Source organism: Triturus cristatus, chromosome 4_2 (genome assembly GCF_964204655.1).
Source record: "Triturus cristatus chromosome 4_2, aTriCri1.1, whole genome shotgun sequence".
Lineage (NCBI taxonomy): Eukaryota > Metazoa > Chordata > Amphibia > Caudata > Salamandridae > Triturus > Triturus cristatus.
In genome coordinates, this window is record NC_140586.1 from 719395096 (window position 1) to 719412295 (window position 17200).

General features: G+C 42.1%; 1 protein-coding gene across 3 annotated transcripts in view; it reads right to left on the bottom strand.

Annotated features, from left to right (window-relative positions):
- Positions 1–17200, bottom strand: part of LOC146834959 (sterol carrier protein 2-like) — a 467321-nt gene that overhangs the window by 102893 nt on the left and 347228 nt on the right. For all 3 annotated transcript variants that reach the window (XM_085602602.1, XM_085602604.1, XM_085602603.1), the window contains one exon: positions 12170–12326. In XM_085602602.1, the coding sequence (XP_085458728.1) occupies positions 12170–12326 (157 nt within the window). The remainder of the gene's footprint in view (positions 1–12169; positions 12327–17200) is intronic.

Consider the following 17200-nt stretch of genomic DNA (forward strand, 5'->3'; position numbering starts at 1 on the left):
AATCTAACTCTCTGAAAGTCTTGTGTAGTTTCTGTATTCGCTAGTGGTAGAGTTTCCCTTCATACGGTAAACCTAAGTAGACAAATTGCCTTAAAACACTAATCGTTAAACACAATTCTTTGGTAGAGGACACTGTGGCATAAACTCTCGTAGTGTGGAATAATACAGTAGTTTCCAGTGATATTAAGTGGGCAATGTGCTTTATTTCTCAGCACGAGAGGCTGTTACATATTGCTCCACTCGCTCCTGGTTTTAGAGCATGAATCCTTTTAATGATCAGCGAAAGCAGGTGGACTGCTTGCCCTGAAAAACACGAGGACCATTTTGAGATCCTTTGAATTACTCTGGGTGGTGCCATGTGGGAATCAGTTTAGTGAACTGCTACATCCATCTCCTAACGGAAAAATAAGATATTTACATACATATTTACTAATTATATGTTATAGAGTCTTTCAATATATATGTATGGCTTACAAAACTTGTACTGCCATTCCAAAATATTTCCTTTCTATTAAACAGGTCAATTACCCTCCTACTTTCTAAAACACCAATGGGTATTCAGCGTATTCTTGATGGGTTTGCCAATTTCTGCAAGCTCCGGGGATTGGAGATCAATATTTTAAAAACAAAGTATATTGTCTTCAACCCCCCTAAAACTACTCGCCCCAACCCATCTCTTTATGGAATTCCCCTGGAAAGAGTTAAGGTGTTTGATTATTTGGGTGTAACTTTGTCCGAACACTTAGAATGGGGACCACAGATGACAAAGGCACGGCTCAGGCTACCTCAGACGGTGGGTGGGATTATGAAATTACATAGCTCCTCTGCATTTAAACCGGCGGTGCCTGTGGTGGAAGTTTATAAGGCACAAGCACGGGGTGCTACTTTATATGGGGCAGAACTGTGGGGGCACCGCCCCTCTTCTGATCTGAGTAAGGTGGAAAATAGTTTCTTGCGGCAGCTCCTAGGCCTCCCTCGTAGTACTCCCCTGCTGCCTATTCGCATGGACTTGAGTATTAGGCCCATAGATGAGGAGATCGCCCTTAGACCCATCACATTTTGGCGTCGTCTATGGGCGACCCCGGAACTATCCACCTTTAAGGCTGAACTTAAGGAGTTTTTAGCTCCCTGTACTCTTAAGAAAATTTCCTGGTTAAACCATATAAGAGACCACGCATTTAAGTTAGGTATGCCAAATATATAGAGGACACCTGACATTACATGCCCAATGACCCCCAGGGTGGCTCTAGTTGGATTTTATAGATCCCACAAACTAGCGGTTACCCAGGAAAGTTCTTCTCACGGTCGTTTGACTATGGAGTTCCTCCAAGTCAAAGACGTGTTCAAAAGAGAATCCTTTCTGGACACCATCGAACACCCTTTAGCCAGGAAACTTTATGTTCAGTTTAGGAAAGGGTCCCTCCCACTTCATTCTTTTACCAGCAAATGGGCTAAAGAAAGTAATAGTGAGTGCCCCGCTTGTAAATACAAGGAAGAGTCGATTACCCACATTTTCTTTTTTTGTCCAGCCTATCTCACGCCGCGCAAGTGTTGGCTAATCCAACTGTGCAAGAACATCTGCTTTGTGCGTTGTGCGGAGGCACTGAGGTTCTTAAAATATGTAACTCACCCGCCAACAGTGTTTTCAGTTTCATGCTTTTTAAACTCAATGTGGTTCATTAGGCGTCTCTTTTTAAAGTAGTTGATTCCGGGAGGAGAGAAATAGTTGATTACACATAGGATTGTTTTTTATCATTTATGTGTCCCCTCCGGATCTAGGTTATATAAATTCCTAACTTTGTAAAACTTAACTTCATTTTTATTGTATCCTTTTTAATCCTTTTTAATGACATTTAAAAAATATATATATAATATATGTCACCATTTATATGGGCGAGTTCCCTTTTTCCTCCTTATGTGTATCTTTGTAAAACTGTTGTGAATTCAACGAGAATGAACTCGGTAGTATTGAATGTACTATTGCAAATATTTTTGAAGCGTGTTAATGTTTTATTGTCAAATGTACTTTTATGGTCTTTTGTGGCCGAAATAAAGTTTTTTTAATGGAATGGAAAAAATTATGTGTTTCACCACAATAATGTTTGCATTGTACTTTTTAAAATGCATACTATAGCTGTCTCTGGCATTCCTACACGTGAGCCAGTGCGCAAGTGCTGCGAAGAGCTGTGGTAGTTCAGTACGGAGAGCTTCGCCCACTTCCCCCACCCTTATTTTTCATTGGCTTGTGTGTTTGTCCTTTGTAAATGCTGTCTTCTGATTCATTATGAGGCCCGTTAGTCCCTCCTTGGTACAGCCATGTCGTCATTTGTATCCTCCCATGGCTACTGGCCCCTTTACTTGGTTGTTACAAGGGGTGAGTACTTGTTTTGTAAATTGTTTTCAATGCCATAGGTCTCGCATTTTTATGAATCTGCAACGGGGAGATCACGTCTAGGGGGCGGGATCGGCGTCCCCCCCTAATGAATCTGCGAGTCCTCGGCCCCTACAGTTTCTGAAGCTAGCCTCAGTGATTGACCACGTATCTGATGGGGCCTGACACCATGTAAACATGTCTAGGGTGCTCTTTTTCTAGGCCACATTTCCTGTTGTGAGTGGGCTAAATCACACTGACTTACACAAAAGGTAATAATGGAAGTGTGAGCTCCACAAACTGTGGTTCGCCACGGAGAACTTGCCTATCTGCGGTGTGTGTGTGTTTGTTGCCTCGGGGCACCAGGGCCTGTCTCGGGGTCTTTGTATAACCCCCTGGCACGCAGATCCCTTCATAGGAAGTAATGCCCTGTCTCTGGCCGGATCCCCTCTATGAGAGCCGGGAGCAGTCGGTCTCATGGGCCTCTCCTCGGTAGCCCTTGCTACGAGCAGTCCGAAGGCGGCTGAAGGCAGGGTGTGACCGTAGGTCATCCGAGAACGTGTTATTTCTTATAATTTATTTACAGATCCCCAACCCAAGCGCTGTAAAAAGTGGCCTGACTGAAAAAGTCACGTTTGAAGCAAGGTCCCCTTCAGACCCAGCGCTCTTCTCTGAACACTTAGCTCAAAAGTGCTCTTTTCTCGTTGATAATATGCACATGTGGTTGGGGAAGAGGAGAGGGGAAGGTGAGGTTTTGCTAATCGTAGGTGTTTTTTTCACTTTACCATAAAGGGAAAGTTCACCAACTAAACACATAATCCTGCGCCCCACTACAGAGCGCCTTCAAACCAGTGCGGACTATTTAAGTGGAAACACAGAACATGGAAACTTGAAATCTGCTGAGCAAAAAAGTTGTAATCCAACATGTCTGACGAGAAAATGAGTTTCTAAAAGCTCTAGAGTGCTGGGTACATAAAGGTATTCGAGCAAATTACAAGAACCGCTCAAGGGCACGAATGAAATCAACACTTTACTTGCCTTCAAAATGAAGCTTTATGCCAGTTTTCTAGACGAATCAGCATTCTAGTGGAGGGAAAGCTATACGAGACACCATATATGCCTGTTGGTAAATATTGACGAGGCACAATGTACCATAGAGGCAGTTGTGCGTAGGAACCTAGCCTTATGAATTTCAAACAGTCATGAAAAATAGGGGAGTTCAGCTATCAGCCTTAAGTGAGAGCTGGTGGCACACTTACTAACCCGTTTAAACTCTGTGCCGTAGGCAAACATGTCTGTTTGTGTCTTTGAATGCTGTGTTGAACTGTACTTCAAATGTTTCAGGCTGCTGCAATGTCCCGGCTTCTTAATGTCCGACTGAACTGTATTATAATATTTCCCTTCAGGCACTGATGTTGGCTTAAAAATGGTCTTCACTTAGGGAACAATACCACCATTGCAAAGCATTATCTATCTATCTCCTCTACATGTTAGTTGTTCAATTTTAACAGGAATTGTACTACAATACGTGAAACCCACTTTAGATTTCTGGGGACTGTAGTTTGGGGAGGGGGCGCTAGTAGATAAATATCCGGGCAGAGGTCGAGTTCAACAAAGCCACTCTGTCACAAACACACAACGGAAGGGGGGCAGAAGAACGGAGCCTTTCTCCCTGCCTCACCAATGTTGCCCAGCCAGTTTAAGGCCCTGTTGTCTCCTCCTGGCTGTACTGACAAACGCTGATCCCCCTTCAAGTGTTATACGAGCTGTAGTGCCTAGTTAACCAATTAACCCCTTTGTCTCTAAAGCCTGTTGAGTTTAGCTGAACGAAGCCCTCTCCTTTCAGGGGGAGGGAGGATGCATGCGTTGAGTGTGTCACGGAATATGCAGCTGCTTGTTGTTTGCTTGTCGGACCGCTCACCCTTGTAGTATCCCTTTGCCTATGAATAGGCTAGTGCACCTTACTCTAACGGAGCTACAGAGTTTCCACTTCTGGGCTTGTATTGCTAGCCACTGTCCAGTCACTGTACTCTGCAGGCTGTGCGTGCTGCGCGGGGTCACTGGCAGGCTATATGAGGGGAGGCCACAAGTGAGTGGAAGCCCGGGAAAGACCGACGCGTACACCGTGAGGGGAACGGCCAGCAGCACCAACAAGAACTTTGAGTCCCAGCAGCCCGTGGGGTCAGCGACACCTCTTTCTGCGCCCGGAGGCGCGTTAAAGCCCCCCCCCCACCCCCCAAGAGAGGCAGTAAAGCTAAAACTGCAGAGGTGGAGGAGATTAGTCTGGAACCTAATTTGGCTCACAAAGATCTCACCCCAATAATTTTAACCCCGCCTCAGGTAATTGGTAACGGGGAGTTTTGGAGAAAAATGGGTCTGGTTGTCTCAGCTTTATTGAACCCACTGGTAGTTAAGTTATCATCACTTGAAGCAAGCTTAGATAAATTGGAAAATCTTGTGGGCGGTACCCATCCTTTTCTTACTAACATATGTCAATGCAGAACTAAGGGGAACAGAAACGGGGGAGTTATGTCAAATCAGGGGGATACTTCTAGGCAAGGAAACAGGAAAGCACCTCAAATTGCCTCCTTAAACCCCTCACTCCAATCTCACAACTCTTTGGGCTCTGGAACGTCGCATATAGGAGAAGCACCCCTCACTTGTAAGCAAGCAGATACAGCACCGAGCATACCTACTATCCAAGAGCGATTGATGAACATTCAAAAAGATCCCCTCCCCGCCAGGCATAATCATGTACATAGAGAGGGAGCCCAGATTTTAAGCAACCAAAAACAGCATTAACAGCATCGGGGTAACTTGTCCTGCTCAAATACCCTACACCTTCCCTCTGAAGCAACGCCCTTTAACATCGTTCTGGCTAATGTCCCTCCTTTGCCGAGTGGAGTTATGGAACACTGGTCAACACTGAGAAACAAGTCACTGCATGTACTGAGCACAAGGACGGGATTATCTAACCCGCTCTTCACAGAGTTCAAGATGGTACGGCGGATTGGGTGGATAGGAAGATCTAAAAAATCCCTTGAAGGCGACTGCGTAGTTTTAACACTTGGGTCACCAGACCTGGTCCAAACCATTCTAGACAGGATAGGCAAACGACCAGTCAGCACTACGGGGATTAATATTCTACCCCTGGGTTTTTTCTATAAACCTACTGGTTTCCCGCAGCTTATGCCAGGGGTAGATAGAGAGGGGGATTGGAGGCAGCTTAGGTTTACTATCCCAGTCAGTAACCATTTCTTTGTCCTCAATACGTTAGAGGATAATGACTGACTGATACCACCAAATGGGGGGTTAAATATCAAAGTGGACCCACCCTAGGGCTGTGAGGCTGTTGTAGCTCTAGAAACTGCATTATAGAACAAGAGGCCTTGGTTCTTAGGTTACCCTGTGCGCTAAATGAAAGGGAGGTAACAGAGAGATGCTACGAGCAGTACCATAGTTACTCTCTTGGAATCATGTGATTTACCTTCTGAGGCACAACCAAGTATTAATAGCCCCCCCCTCTGATCTTGTCTTCTCCGATAACTATGCTGAGCGGTGCTAGTTTGCCATGCAAGGTTATTTCTTGGAACATTGTAGGGCTCCGTAGTAAGATAGATAACCAAACATGGAGTGATTTCATCTCTGCTCATGATATATTATGTTTTCAGGAAACATGGGTTAGAGAACCAATTCATCTAAACGGATATAAAACACTACACATGCCCGCAGTGAAGGAACGACGGGGTAGAGCGAAGCACTGGATAAAATAGAGTCAAAACTGGGGAACACTTACTATCAGTTGATAAAATTACATCATAATTCGACGTATTGTACTATCATGGTTAATTTTTATAATAACATCTCCCCTGATAACTTTGGCAATTTTATACGAAATCTTGACAGTGACCTCAACCTACTGATTAATGCCAGCACTAAAGAGACAATGATAATCTTCGTGGGTGATTTTAATTGTGCTTTATGTACACATGAGGATAGTAGGATTTGTGGCGATGATGATGATGGTATATGTGGTACCCATTTTTGTCATACACTGACGGGGGGGGGATATATAATGAACTGATTGTGAGTATTGAGCTTGGTTTCGTGAACGACCTAATGGCTAGACCTTTTCCGATGCCTTATACATTCAATGGAAGAGGTTTATCCTCAACAATAGACTATATATTGGTTTCACTCAATCATACATCTAGGTTGCTCTCTTTTACGGTGGGCAACAATCCCATCAGTGACCATTTCCCCTTATGTCTAGAGGTCAACTTGCCATTACATAAGCAAGCTAGGCCCGATAACGCCATAGAGTTGACGGGCAAGGTAATACTCAATAGAACCAATGGGTACACCCTGCGTTGGACAAAGGTTGATCCTGATGCTATCCTTAAGCAGCTAGTAACAAAATGTAAAATAATCTTTGATAATTGAGTGAAACAGCCCCACAGGATATTTTATTGTCTTTCCTGCAAATTGCAGCTGCGGTCAGGGAGCTAATATTCGTACAATCCCGCAACAAGGCTAAAAAACAGGGGTGGTTTACCACAAAATGTACACAAGCACTTACCAATTTAAAGCACGAGCTGGGCAGACAACCGAGAAACCTCATTAAGGTCAGACGAGCAAGATTAGATTATAGACTGGCTCTCAAGGAAAGGAGATGTGCACAGAGAAGGGAAGCGTGGGAATCCCTCCACACTGCAGCACAAATGAAAGATAGTGCTGCCTTTTGGAGAGCGGTGAAAACCCCGTTTTGACAATCCACAGGCGGCCCCACAATAGAAATCGCTATACCCGAGGAGTCATGGACCAAACACTTCTCAAAGGTATATAATGGGCAAACAAATTCTTGCCTTCCAGTTAGCGATATGCCAGCGGAGACCATTGATTATGCAGACTTACGGTTCACCTTGGGGGAAGTGGAAAGAGCCCTGTTAGCGAGCCAAGGTGGTAAGGTGCCTGGCCCTGACGGAGTACCCGTGGACTTGTTGAAGTCAAATATCGTCCTCTGGGGGCCCATCATAACACAAGTTATTAATGCTAGCTGCATGTCCCCTTTGCCAAAGACTTGGGAGGAATCCATCAGTGTCCCAATTTTTAAAAAAGGGGGCAGAGATGATCCCGGGTGTTACAGGCCTATTTCCTTAATAGATTCAATGGTCAAGGTAGCGGGACGTGTTATTATAGAACGCCTGCAAACCTGGGCAGAAGAGAACTCGGTCCTATCAGATATACAATGCGGTTTTAAAGAAGGCTTAGGGACGATTGAGCAGAGCCTAAATTTGACCTTACTGATAGGTAAATATATAAGAGCCAAAAAAGGCAGTTTTTACCTGTTTTTCGTTGATCTTACAGCAGCATTCGATTCTGTAAAACACGATAGACTGTGGGAGGCTCTCGGGGTTCTTGGGGTTGATCCTCATATTATCCTCTTTTTAAGGCGCTTGTATGGTGATGCAATGGCGAGAGTGCGCTATAGTCTGGGTGGCTAGCTCACATCTGCCTTTCCCGTTAAAAGGGGGGTCCGGCAAGGTTGTGGGCTAGCCCCCTTCCTTTTTAATTTATATATTAACGGATTGTCCCCAGCACTCCTTAGCAATAATCAAGACTTTCAGTCTGTGAATGGACTCCTATACCTGCTCTCCTCTACGCGGATGACGCAGTATTAATGTCAAGAACTCAATTAGGCCTCCAGAGGGTTTTAGATAGTTTTAATGCATTTATGGAGGATCTTGGTCTTAAGATTAGTATTTCTAAGACCTATACAATGAGCTGTGGATGTGGACCCCAGAGGATGGTATGTTTGTGGACAGGCAAAAATTAGAACAGACTAAGAGTTTTTCTTACCTCTGCATTTTAATCAATCAAGGTGATTCGTGGGCTCAAGCAATTCTTGCAAAAAAACTGGCACTTGTTAAGACAACAGCCTCCCTGGTATCTTTCTCTAGAAAATTGGGAAGGAAGCCGCCAGGGGAGCTCATTCAAATATACAAGGCTAAATGCTTCGCTAACGCAATATAGAGGGCAGGTGTATGGGGTTTTGTTAATACCTACCCCATACAAACCGTGGAAAACTTGTTTTTCAGATATATTTTATCGCTACCTGCCAGTTCACCATCTTATGCCTGCCAGGAGGAACTGGGTCTTTCTTTCATTTCTGATCTTATTAAGCTAGAACCAATTCTCATGTGCCACTGGATCTGGACAAAGGATCAACCGAAGCTAAATAGGGAGATCCTACAGGGCTGCCTAAAACTAGAAGGGGCTTTAAAGATCCCCTGGGTAAAGTATGTGCGTCACTTTATGAATGATATTGATCACCCAGAATACTCTACTGATCCTAGGTCCATACAGGCAATTTCTAGAAAGGCCTGTCTTCAGCTATTGGCCACAACAAGAATGACAGGAGAAATCGTTATACCAAGTGTAAGGCAACATCAGTTAATTGTAACCACCTTTAAAATGGAACTTTACCTTACTTTTGCACCTGGCACTTGGGACAGGCGGTTATTAACTTGGTTCAGGCTGGACATTTTCTACAGACTTGTCACCTTCCCTAAAATGAATGATTGGTCACAGGTATTGCCTTTATGTCCATGCGACAATCATTCTACTCAGTCCACTATTCATCTGGTTTTATTTTGTAAATTTTATGTAGTTTCGAGGAAAGCATGGATTTTACCGATTTTAAAACTACAGGGACTGCGGCAATGCCACCCAGCATTGATGAGGCTACAGTTTTTAGAGAATGAAATAACTGCCTGGTGCTTAACTATGTTCTTCAAGAAGGTACTTGCACAAAGGAATCATGACGATGAATGAACTATAGTAGAATTGACTTTTGAAATTTTATTGGTTTTTATTACGGCAGTTTTAACATTAATTAATATTTTAGTGTCATTACTTGGATCGCTGTTTTTATGATTGTAACTTTGTGATAATATGCAATTTTGTTTTTATTCTTGTGATTTTATGATTGTTATAATAGCAGTCGATTAAAGCTTTCCTTGACTTGACGGACTTGACTTGACAGGCTATATGCTTAAACATAGCGATTTCAAATGAGAGAGAGCGCAGGTTGAAGTGTCCCAGACAAGCTCAATCAGTTGCTTTGGGCTCTTCGTGGCATGGAGCAGGCACAAGGATCGCTCAGCTCAAAATAACTTGAGCATGTTGGTTTCATTGAATTTACAAGGGATTTACAGCCTTCCTGCCGCCTGGCAACGCATCGTTCCTTACCTGTCGTTTCTGCTACCAGCCACAACCTTTCTCTGCTAAATATCTGCCATGAAACCCAGTGATAAGTGTGGGTGTGCTAATTCTGACAGACTATAAGGAAATAAAATTCACTCCACTACGGACTAACATTGGCCGTAGTGACCAGCAGAGGAGCAGTCACAACTCCAGAGATTACTAAAATACTTATAAGAATGGGGTGAATGACAAAGGTTGCTTGATGCAAATTATACGAGTGGGACGGAATGCGCATGATTAATCGGGAACGGAGGTTGCTTTTCTCTTTGATTGTATGAGCCATTTTATTGACGAGTGTGGGGGAGTTAACATGTCGGTTTATTGGGATGCTTCAAAAATGTTATTGTAACTGAGGGCTCGAAATGGTATTTATTTATATATTCAAGTATATGATGTATGAATATTGATGTTCTGAAATGACTTAAAATTTCAAGATACACTGTAAGCGCTATTGGGCTTCAATGTCACTGAAGAAATGTTAAAACAGAGCTACATAAAACAAACATTTGCAATGCAATAGGTCTTGCACTTAAGCAAGTTATTAGCTAAGGGCATTGTAAATGACAATGCCTTTTAGTTATATTTTAAAAACCAAAACATAAATAAAAGGCATTGTCATTTACAATGCCAATAGCTCAAACTAGCGTAAATGCGAGACCTATTGCATTGCTAATGCTTGTTTTGTCTATTCTCAATTTTGAGATCATCTTTGTGAGGATGAGCAAGCATTTTACAAAGTCATATAATCAGGGTTGGATTGGGATTAAAAATCGTCCAGGGCACACAAAAAAAGTGGCGCACAATTGCATATTGCCTTTTCGCAAGAAGGGGGTGGGGGGTCTCTGACAGAGGCATGTTTTCTTAAATTTATTTAGATAAAAAAAATGCATGGATTAGTTCACAATGGTGAACCACACATGAATCCAAGTGAGACCGCTTCTGCTCAGGCCCCCTGTCCCCACTCAATATGCACACACGATAATGGGCCGGCCCAGCGAGTGAAAGGGAGGGACACCTCTGTCATTGATAAAAGGGAGGTAACGGATGTCCATCTGCCTCCAGAAAGGCCACTCAGGCACCCACTGGGCCGCTGGCATCATCCGAACACCACAGACACTGCCCAAATCAGCCCCTGACAGCCTAAATAAGTGGCCCGTAGCTGGAACTCAGATACTGGCCCCTCGGCCATTGCCCGAGTGCCCGCGTTACCAATCTGACCCTGCATATAATTCAGAGCAAAAATAATAAGACCGGCAAAAAAAAAGATATACAATATTAACTGTTGTAATCGCGTGCTACTTTCAATTAATAAGGCATTTTTTACGTTTTCACAAAGATAAAGACAAAACTCGAAATCTCTCACTTATAAAAAACACTCGCTAATTTACATAGGAAAAGACAAGTATAGTTTTACGCGTTTCAATGGCATAGCAAGCCATTTTTCTACCTATTGCAATAATGTGAACGCTCAGAACAATACCGTTTGGAATACAAAATGCAGTATGGACAGCATTATCACAGAGATATCAACATTATCCATCGTGGATGCGATTAATATCAGCATTTTATCTTTGCTCTTAGCGTTGCTTTCACAATGGGGGAAAATATGCGTGTGGATTGAAAAACAGAGCGGACGGAATGAACTTCTGACACAAGGCCTGGAGTATAATGAGTTAATTGTACCCGTGGCTAAGGCCGAACTCCTTTTATGAAACCCAATACGCTTTAAAGACAGGAGAAACAAACACTAAAACAAAGACAGGAGAGACAAACACTAAAACATATAAGAGTTTTTTTTCCCCCAATGGGGCTCCTGCTTTTAACACAGTAAATTACAGATCCCAGTTTTAAATTTCGCCCGTGCGACTTGGGATTTCATCCTTCAGAAGGTGTCACACTAAATACTATCAAGTTAGGTAGCGCCTGTTATTTGGGTACTACCAGCTCATTAAGACTGCTGGTAATACCTGCTTTTTAAGGAGCCACAAAACTGCTTAAGTGTGGGAGATATGTCCAACAATCGGTAGGGTAAGTAGACTGGTAAGGTCAAATCTGATTTATATTTTGAATCCTGGCTCGGAAACAAAATTCGGGGATCATACATAGTGAGGAATAGACATAAGAGGAAAAAGAACTCTAACTGCAGCACCATGTCTTTATTGTCATGTGTAAGAGCAACACGCCGGATCCCTATAACCAACCAGATCTGCCACTGAAACCTTAATATTGAGAGATGGCGACGAGGGCACAGCAGCATGTGAGAGCTTATCTTTATTACACAGCTGGACAAAGGCCGGGGGAGCGGTGTTCGCTCGTTTACAAACGACCAAATACGTGCTATACTGTAACACACGGTTACTATCAGGTGCCTTCTTTACTCACATATCACTGAAGCGGTCTGCAGAGCTCTCCCCGTTAATATGCACTCTTTACCATGTACTATTCAGGGTTTTATAATGCACTGAAATCTGGAGTTAAATAAATAGACAAGTACAAGGAAAAGGATGGATAAAACAAATAATTAAAACTCACCCGCCTGCTGCTTCTGGAAAGCCCATTTTGTAGAGGGTTACAACCACAGCTCCGCCGATGCCTATGTTGTGCTGTAGAGCGATATTCGCACCAGAAACCTGCCTCTTCCCGGCTTCCCCTCTGAGCTGCCAGCAGAGCTCCGAGCACTGCGCCAGACCTGTCGAGTCAAGCACAGATAACACTGATCTCAGCAAAAGCGTGACTAAACTGGACTATTAGTCTAGTCAAATTAGTTCAAAAAATGGGCTAACCTAGAACTAATTGCAATACAATTTCTGTGAGTGGATTGTTATTGAAATTTTTCTGTAGAAAACGATGGTGAAAAGTTTCTACCACTCTTTCATGACGGCTTTAATCCAATTATGCGGATTTTTCAAAATGGCTGCCCATTATTTGAGATATACGGTATAACTGTTTTTATGCCCATGTGTGGTATCATTTTATATGTTTTTAGGGACGGGAAAGTCAAAAATAACATCAACAATTGTTTCTGATGACTATAACATCAAATTGGGATTAATACAATAAACAACGATAATTATATGTTAATATGCCATAGTTTTGACATTATTTTTTATTTACATTTTGTTAACATCATTTGAAAAGGATAAACAAATTTCAACTAGATAATATAGCACTTCTCAATATGACACTGACAAATGAAAATTGTTAAAGAGATAAATTCAAACAGCACTCCTCAGTATAAGAATAGTATGATTTCAATCATCGTCCATGTCCAGTTCCATGGAATTGCAACAGTTTATTCCTCGACAATCCGTGCACGCATCTGTGCACACTATTCCCTGTCTTTTGCATATACATTGCAGAGTCGCACATTGACTCTTGCTACAGCCACATTTTACAAATTTTAATAAATAATCTGGTGCTTGACTCATTCTAATGAGAGCCAATCTTCCATCTTTGACTTCAAATCCCCACTGTAATGGATCCATATGAATACCCATCCACTGCTGCACCCGAGGATATACTCTGAATGAATGAAATTTGCAGGCATCCTCTGTAGGAGGCAAGACTTCCGGTTTCACATGTATTGTTGATTTTGTTGCCTTTGAAGTGAAAGTTCGAAGACTCATATCATGTAGTGTGCTGTCTCCTGTTATTCCTCCATACAACTCTATAATAGCATTAAGACCAGCATTTTCAATTTCTTCTGTTGATTTTTGTGAAGTTTGGAATACAGCAGCACTTTCTTTGAAGCTGCCTGATTTTCTTAGCAACTTTATGGAGTCACGTTTTCCTAATCTAAATGGTTTGGAGGTGGTATCACATCCTATTACGGCGTGAGCAAGTAAGATGTGAGAGCAGACGTCATTACCTAAAGCTTTTGCTAATTTCCTAATATCATACACAGTTATGTTTTTGGAAGATTTCTTAGGTTCTGGGCAAAGGAAAATATCAAATTGGTTTTCTTGAAAATGATGGAGTAGTATGAGAAGATTGGTGTCCTCGCCAACAATGGCTGTAGGATGAGTTTTGGCCGACTCAATAGCCTCCAAAACAACCATGAAGTCTGCATCACTATGAGCTTGCTTTGTTTTACACCCAGCTTCTTGTAACTTTTGCGATAATTGATCAATGAAGGCTTGTTTATTCTCATTATTACTCAAAAATAATTGTTTCTGGATGGCGATGGAGGTAGAAGTTATGAAATTTACATTAGGTGCTACAATACCTCTGTTTCTTTTTAGAGGGGCTTCTGATTTTGTAGAAAAGGTATCTCCATATCCGTCTAATACTATTATTGCCTGGCCATACTTTGTTAGCACATATCTCTCACAGGGATGTATGACGTCACAACGCACACTTTTACAACGCATGCACTTACAACGCATTTTTTACAACGCAAAATCCATTACAACGCACTACACTTACAACGCATGACACTACAACGCATTTTTAAAAACTACCTTTACAACGCATACCATTACAACGCATAATATAAAATTGCATTTAAGGTAAGTATTAGATAGTATAGGGGTAAAAATTACTATTCTAACTCCAGGGGGTGCAACAGTAGGGTAAGTGTTGGATAGTATAGGGGTAAAAATTACTATTCTATCTCCAGGGGGTGCAACAGTAGGGTAAGTGTTGGATAGTATAGGGGTAAAAATTACTATTCTAACTCCAGGGGGTGCAACAGTAGGGTAAGTGTTGGATAGTATAGGGGTAAAAATTACTATTCTAACTCCAGGGGGTGCAACAGTAGGGTAAGTGTTGGATAGTATAGGGGTAAAAATTACTATTCTAACTCCAGGGGGTGCAACAGTAGGGTAAGTGTTGGATAGTATAGGGGTAAAAATTACTATTCTAACTCCAGGGGGTGCAACAGTAGGGTAAGTGTTGGATAGTATAGGGGTAAAAATTACTATTCTATCCCCAGGGGGTGCAACAGTAGGGTAAGTGTTGGATAGTATAGGGGTAAAAATTACTATTCTAACTCCAGGGGGTGCAACAGTAGGGAAAGTGTTGGATAGTATAGGGGTAAAAATTACTATTCTATCTCCAGGGGGTGCAACAGTAGGGTAAGTGTTGGATAGTATAGGGGTAAAAATTACTATTCTATCTCCAGGGGGTGCAACAGTAGGGTAAGTGTTGGATAGTATAGGGGTAAAAATTACTATTCTAACTCCAGGGGGTGCAACAGTAGGGTAAGTGTTGGATAGTATAGGGGTAAAAATTACTATTCTAACTCCAGGGGGTGCAACAGTAGGGTAAGTGTTGGATAGTATAGGGGTAAAAATTACTATTCTATCTCCAGGGGGTGCAACAGTAGGGTAAGTGTTGGATAGTATAGGGGTAAAAATTACTATTCTAACTCCAGGGGGTGCAACAGTAGGGTAAGTGTTGGATAGTATAGGGGTAAAAATTACTATTCTAACTCCAGGGGGTGCAACAGTAGGGTAAGTGTTGGATAGTATAGGGGTAAAAATTACTATTCTAACTCCAGGGGGTGCAACAGTAGGGTAAGTGTTGGATAGTATAGGGGTAAAAATTACTATTCTAACTCCAGGGGGTGCAACAGTAGGGTAAGTGTTGGATAGTATAGGGGTAAAAATTACTATTCTATCCCCAGGGGGTGCAACAGTAGGGTAAGTGTTGGATAGTATAGGGGTAAAAATTACTATTCTATCTCCAGGGGGTGCAACAGTAGGGTAAGTGTTGGATAGTGTAGTGTAATATTATGCGTTGTAATGGTAGGCGTTGTAATGGAATGCGTTGTAAAGGTAGTTTTTAAAAATGCGTTGTAGTGTCATGCGTTGTAAGTGTAGTGCGTTGTAATGGATTTTGCGTTGTAAAAAATGCGTTGTAAGTGTAGTGCGTTGTAAAAGTTGCGTTGTAAAGGTTGTTCCCCCTCTCACAGGCACAAAGCAGCTCATGGAATGTCTGATTCGGACTCCAAGGAAGGCGATGTAGTAACCACCCACCATCAATGACGAACTGCATATTTTCGGGCATGTTAGCAACGGCTGGTACTTGCTCTTTAATATAATTGGCAAGCTGCGACTTCCCAGATTTCCTCATAAGTCCATGCTTATTGAATAAACTAGCTGGGTATGAGCAAAGCTCATAAGGAAACACCTCCTGCAAATCCACGCCACTAGTCTAAGCACAAAGCAACAAGCGCTGAAACAATAGTTCAGGATCCATAACAAAGGTTTCTTCTTTCAATTTAACAGATTGAACTGATTTCATTACCTTCATCTGGTTGCTTTTTCTGAAAGAGAACTCAGAGACTCTTTTGTCCATCATCTCAATAAGAATTCTATTTCCAATTTCTTCTGCAAGTTCAGGATTAACATCACTGCCATAAGTAACACCTGTGACAATGTTACGCAGGTTGCTGTCTCGCTCAAAAACATTGAGCTGTTCTACATATACCAGTACTTTCGGTGTATCTCATTTATCGCGTTCAATTCTTGAACTGGTCATAGTAACATGTTGCTCACTTGCTGCATGCTTCACTGAAGCAAAGTCCTGCATGCATTCATTCAAATGGGCGCAAATAGGGCGTGACAACCCAGACAAGTTGCTGCTGTTCTGTCATAACTTTTCCATGGGTCATTCCGCCAAATCCTTTTATATTCTTCATTAGAACTTGTTCAATTACCAAATCAGTGGTAATCAGCCAATTTCCTGTTCTTTCAGCTTTTAAGAATTGTTTCAGGATGTTGACCATTTGCAAATATTGCAACCAAAGTCGAGGAGTCCTGTAAAATGTAAGTTCATCTTTGGCCTTCAGCAGTTTGGTTGCAATTTCGACAACAGCATTATGTGTAACAACCTCAACAGAAAGCTCCCCATTAAGAAGATTATTAAACAATGATCTAGCTACCTGTAAATCGTCATTATCATCTAGGGCTTGCGTTGCTAAAATCGTGTTGGAAACTGATGAAACAATAAGATGACCACAAATCGCTCTTGCAATAGCTTTACCAGAAAGCATGTGCTTTACAGCATTTCCTGCATATATGATCGCAAGTATATCAACCAAGCCTGCTCCACTTATCAAAAAACCGATGCATCCAAGAAAACTCATGATTGTGTGCAGGCCTCCTAGTCTCAGAATGACCTTCTTCAAAGGACTATCCTGTGATTCATTGGCTATGATGCTAAGTGCTTTGTGGAAAAGAGGCTGGTCGAATGTTATAATAGGGGTCTGGCTGTATCTCTTGGCATGGTCAGAAACAAAAAACAGTGTTGAGAGAATACACGTCTCATTTGTTGGATCCATGTTAATCATTGGCAGAAAGATGACAGATGATACACCGGGATGGTTACCTTTATGTAGTAGTTGGCATACTCCTTGCCATCCTGGAACACTGTTGCTGAGTAGATGTGAGATGTTCAATAAAATATCCAGGTTTGCAGATGGGTCACTGTACGCAATTTCCTTAATGGTATTATACTTTAAGAAACGCATCCCACTGGCCTGTGAATGATATGTTTTTATTGGGATTTGCCCAAACCTCCTCAGTTCTTCAAATGAAACTTGACGTTTCTTAATGACCG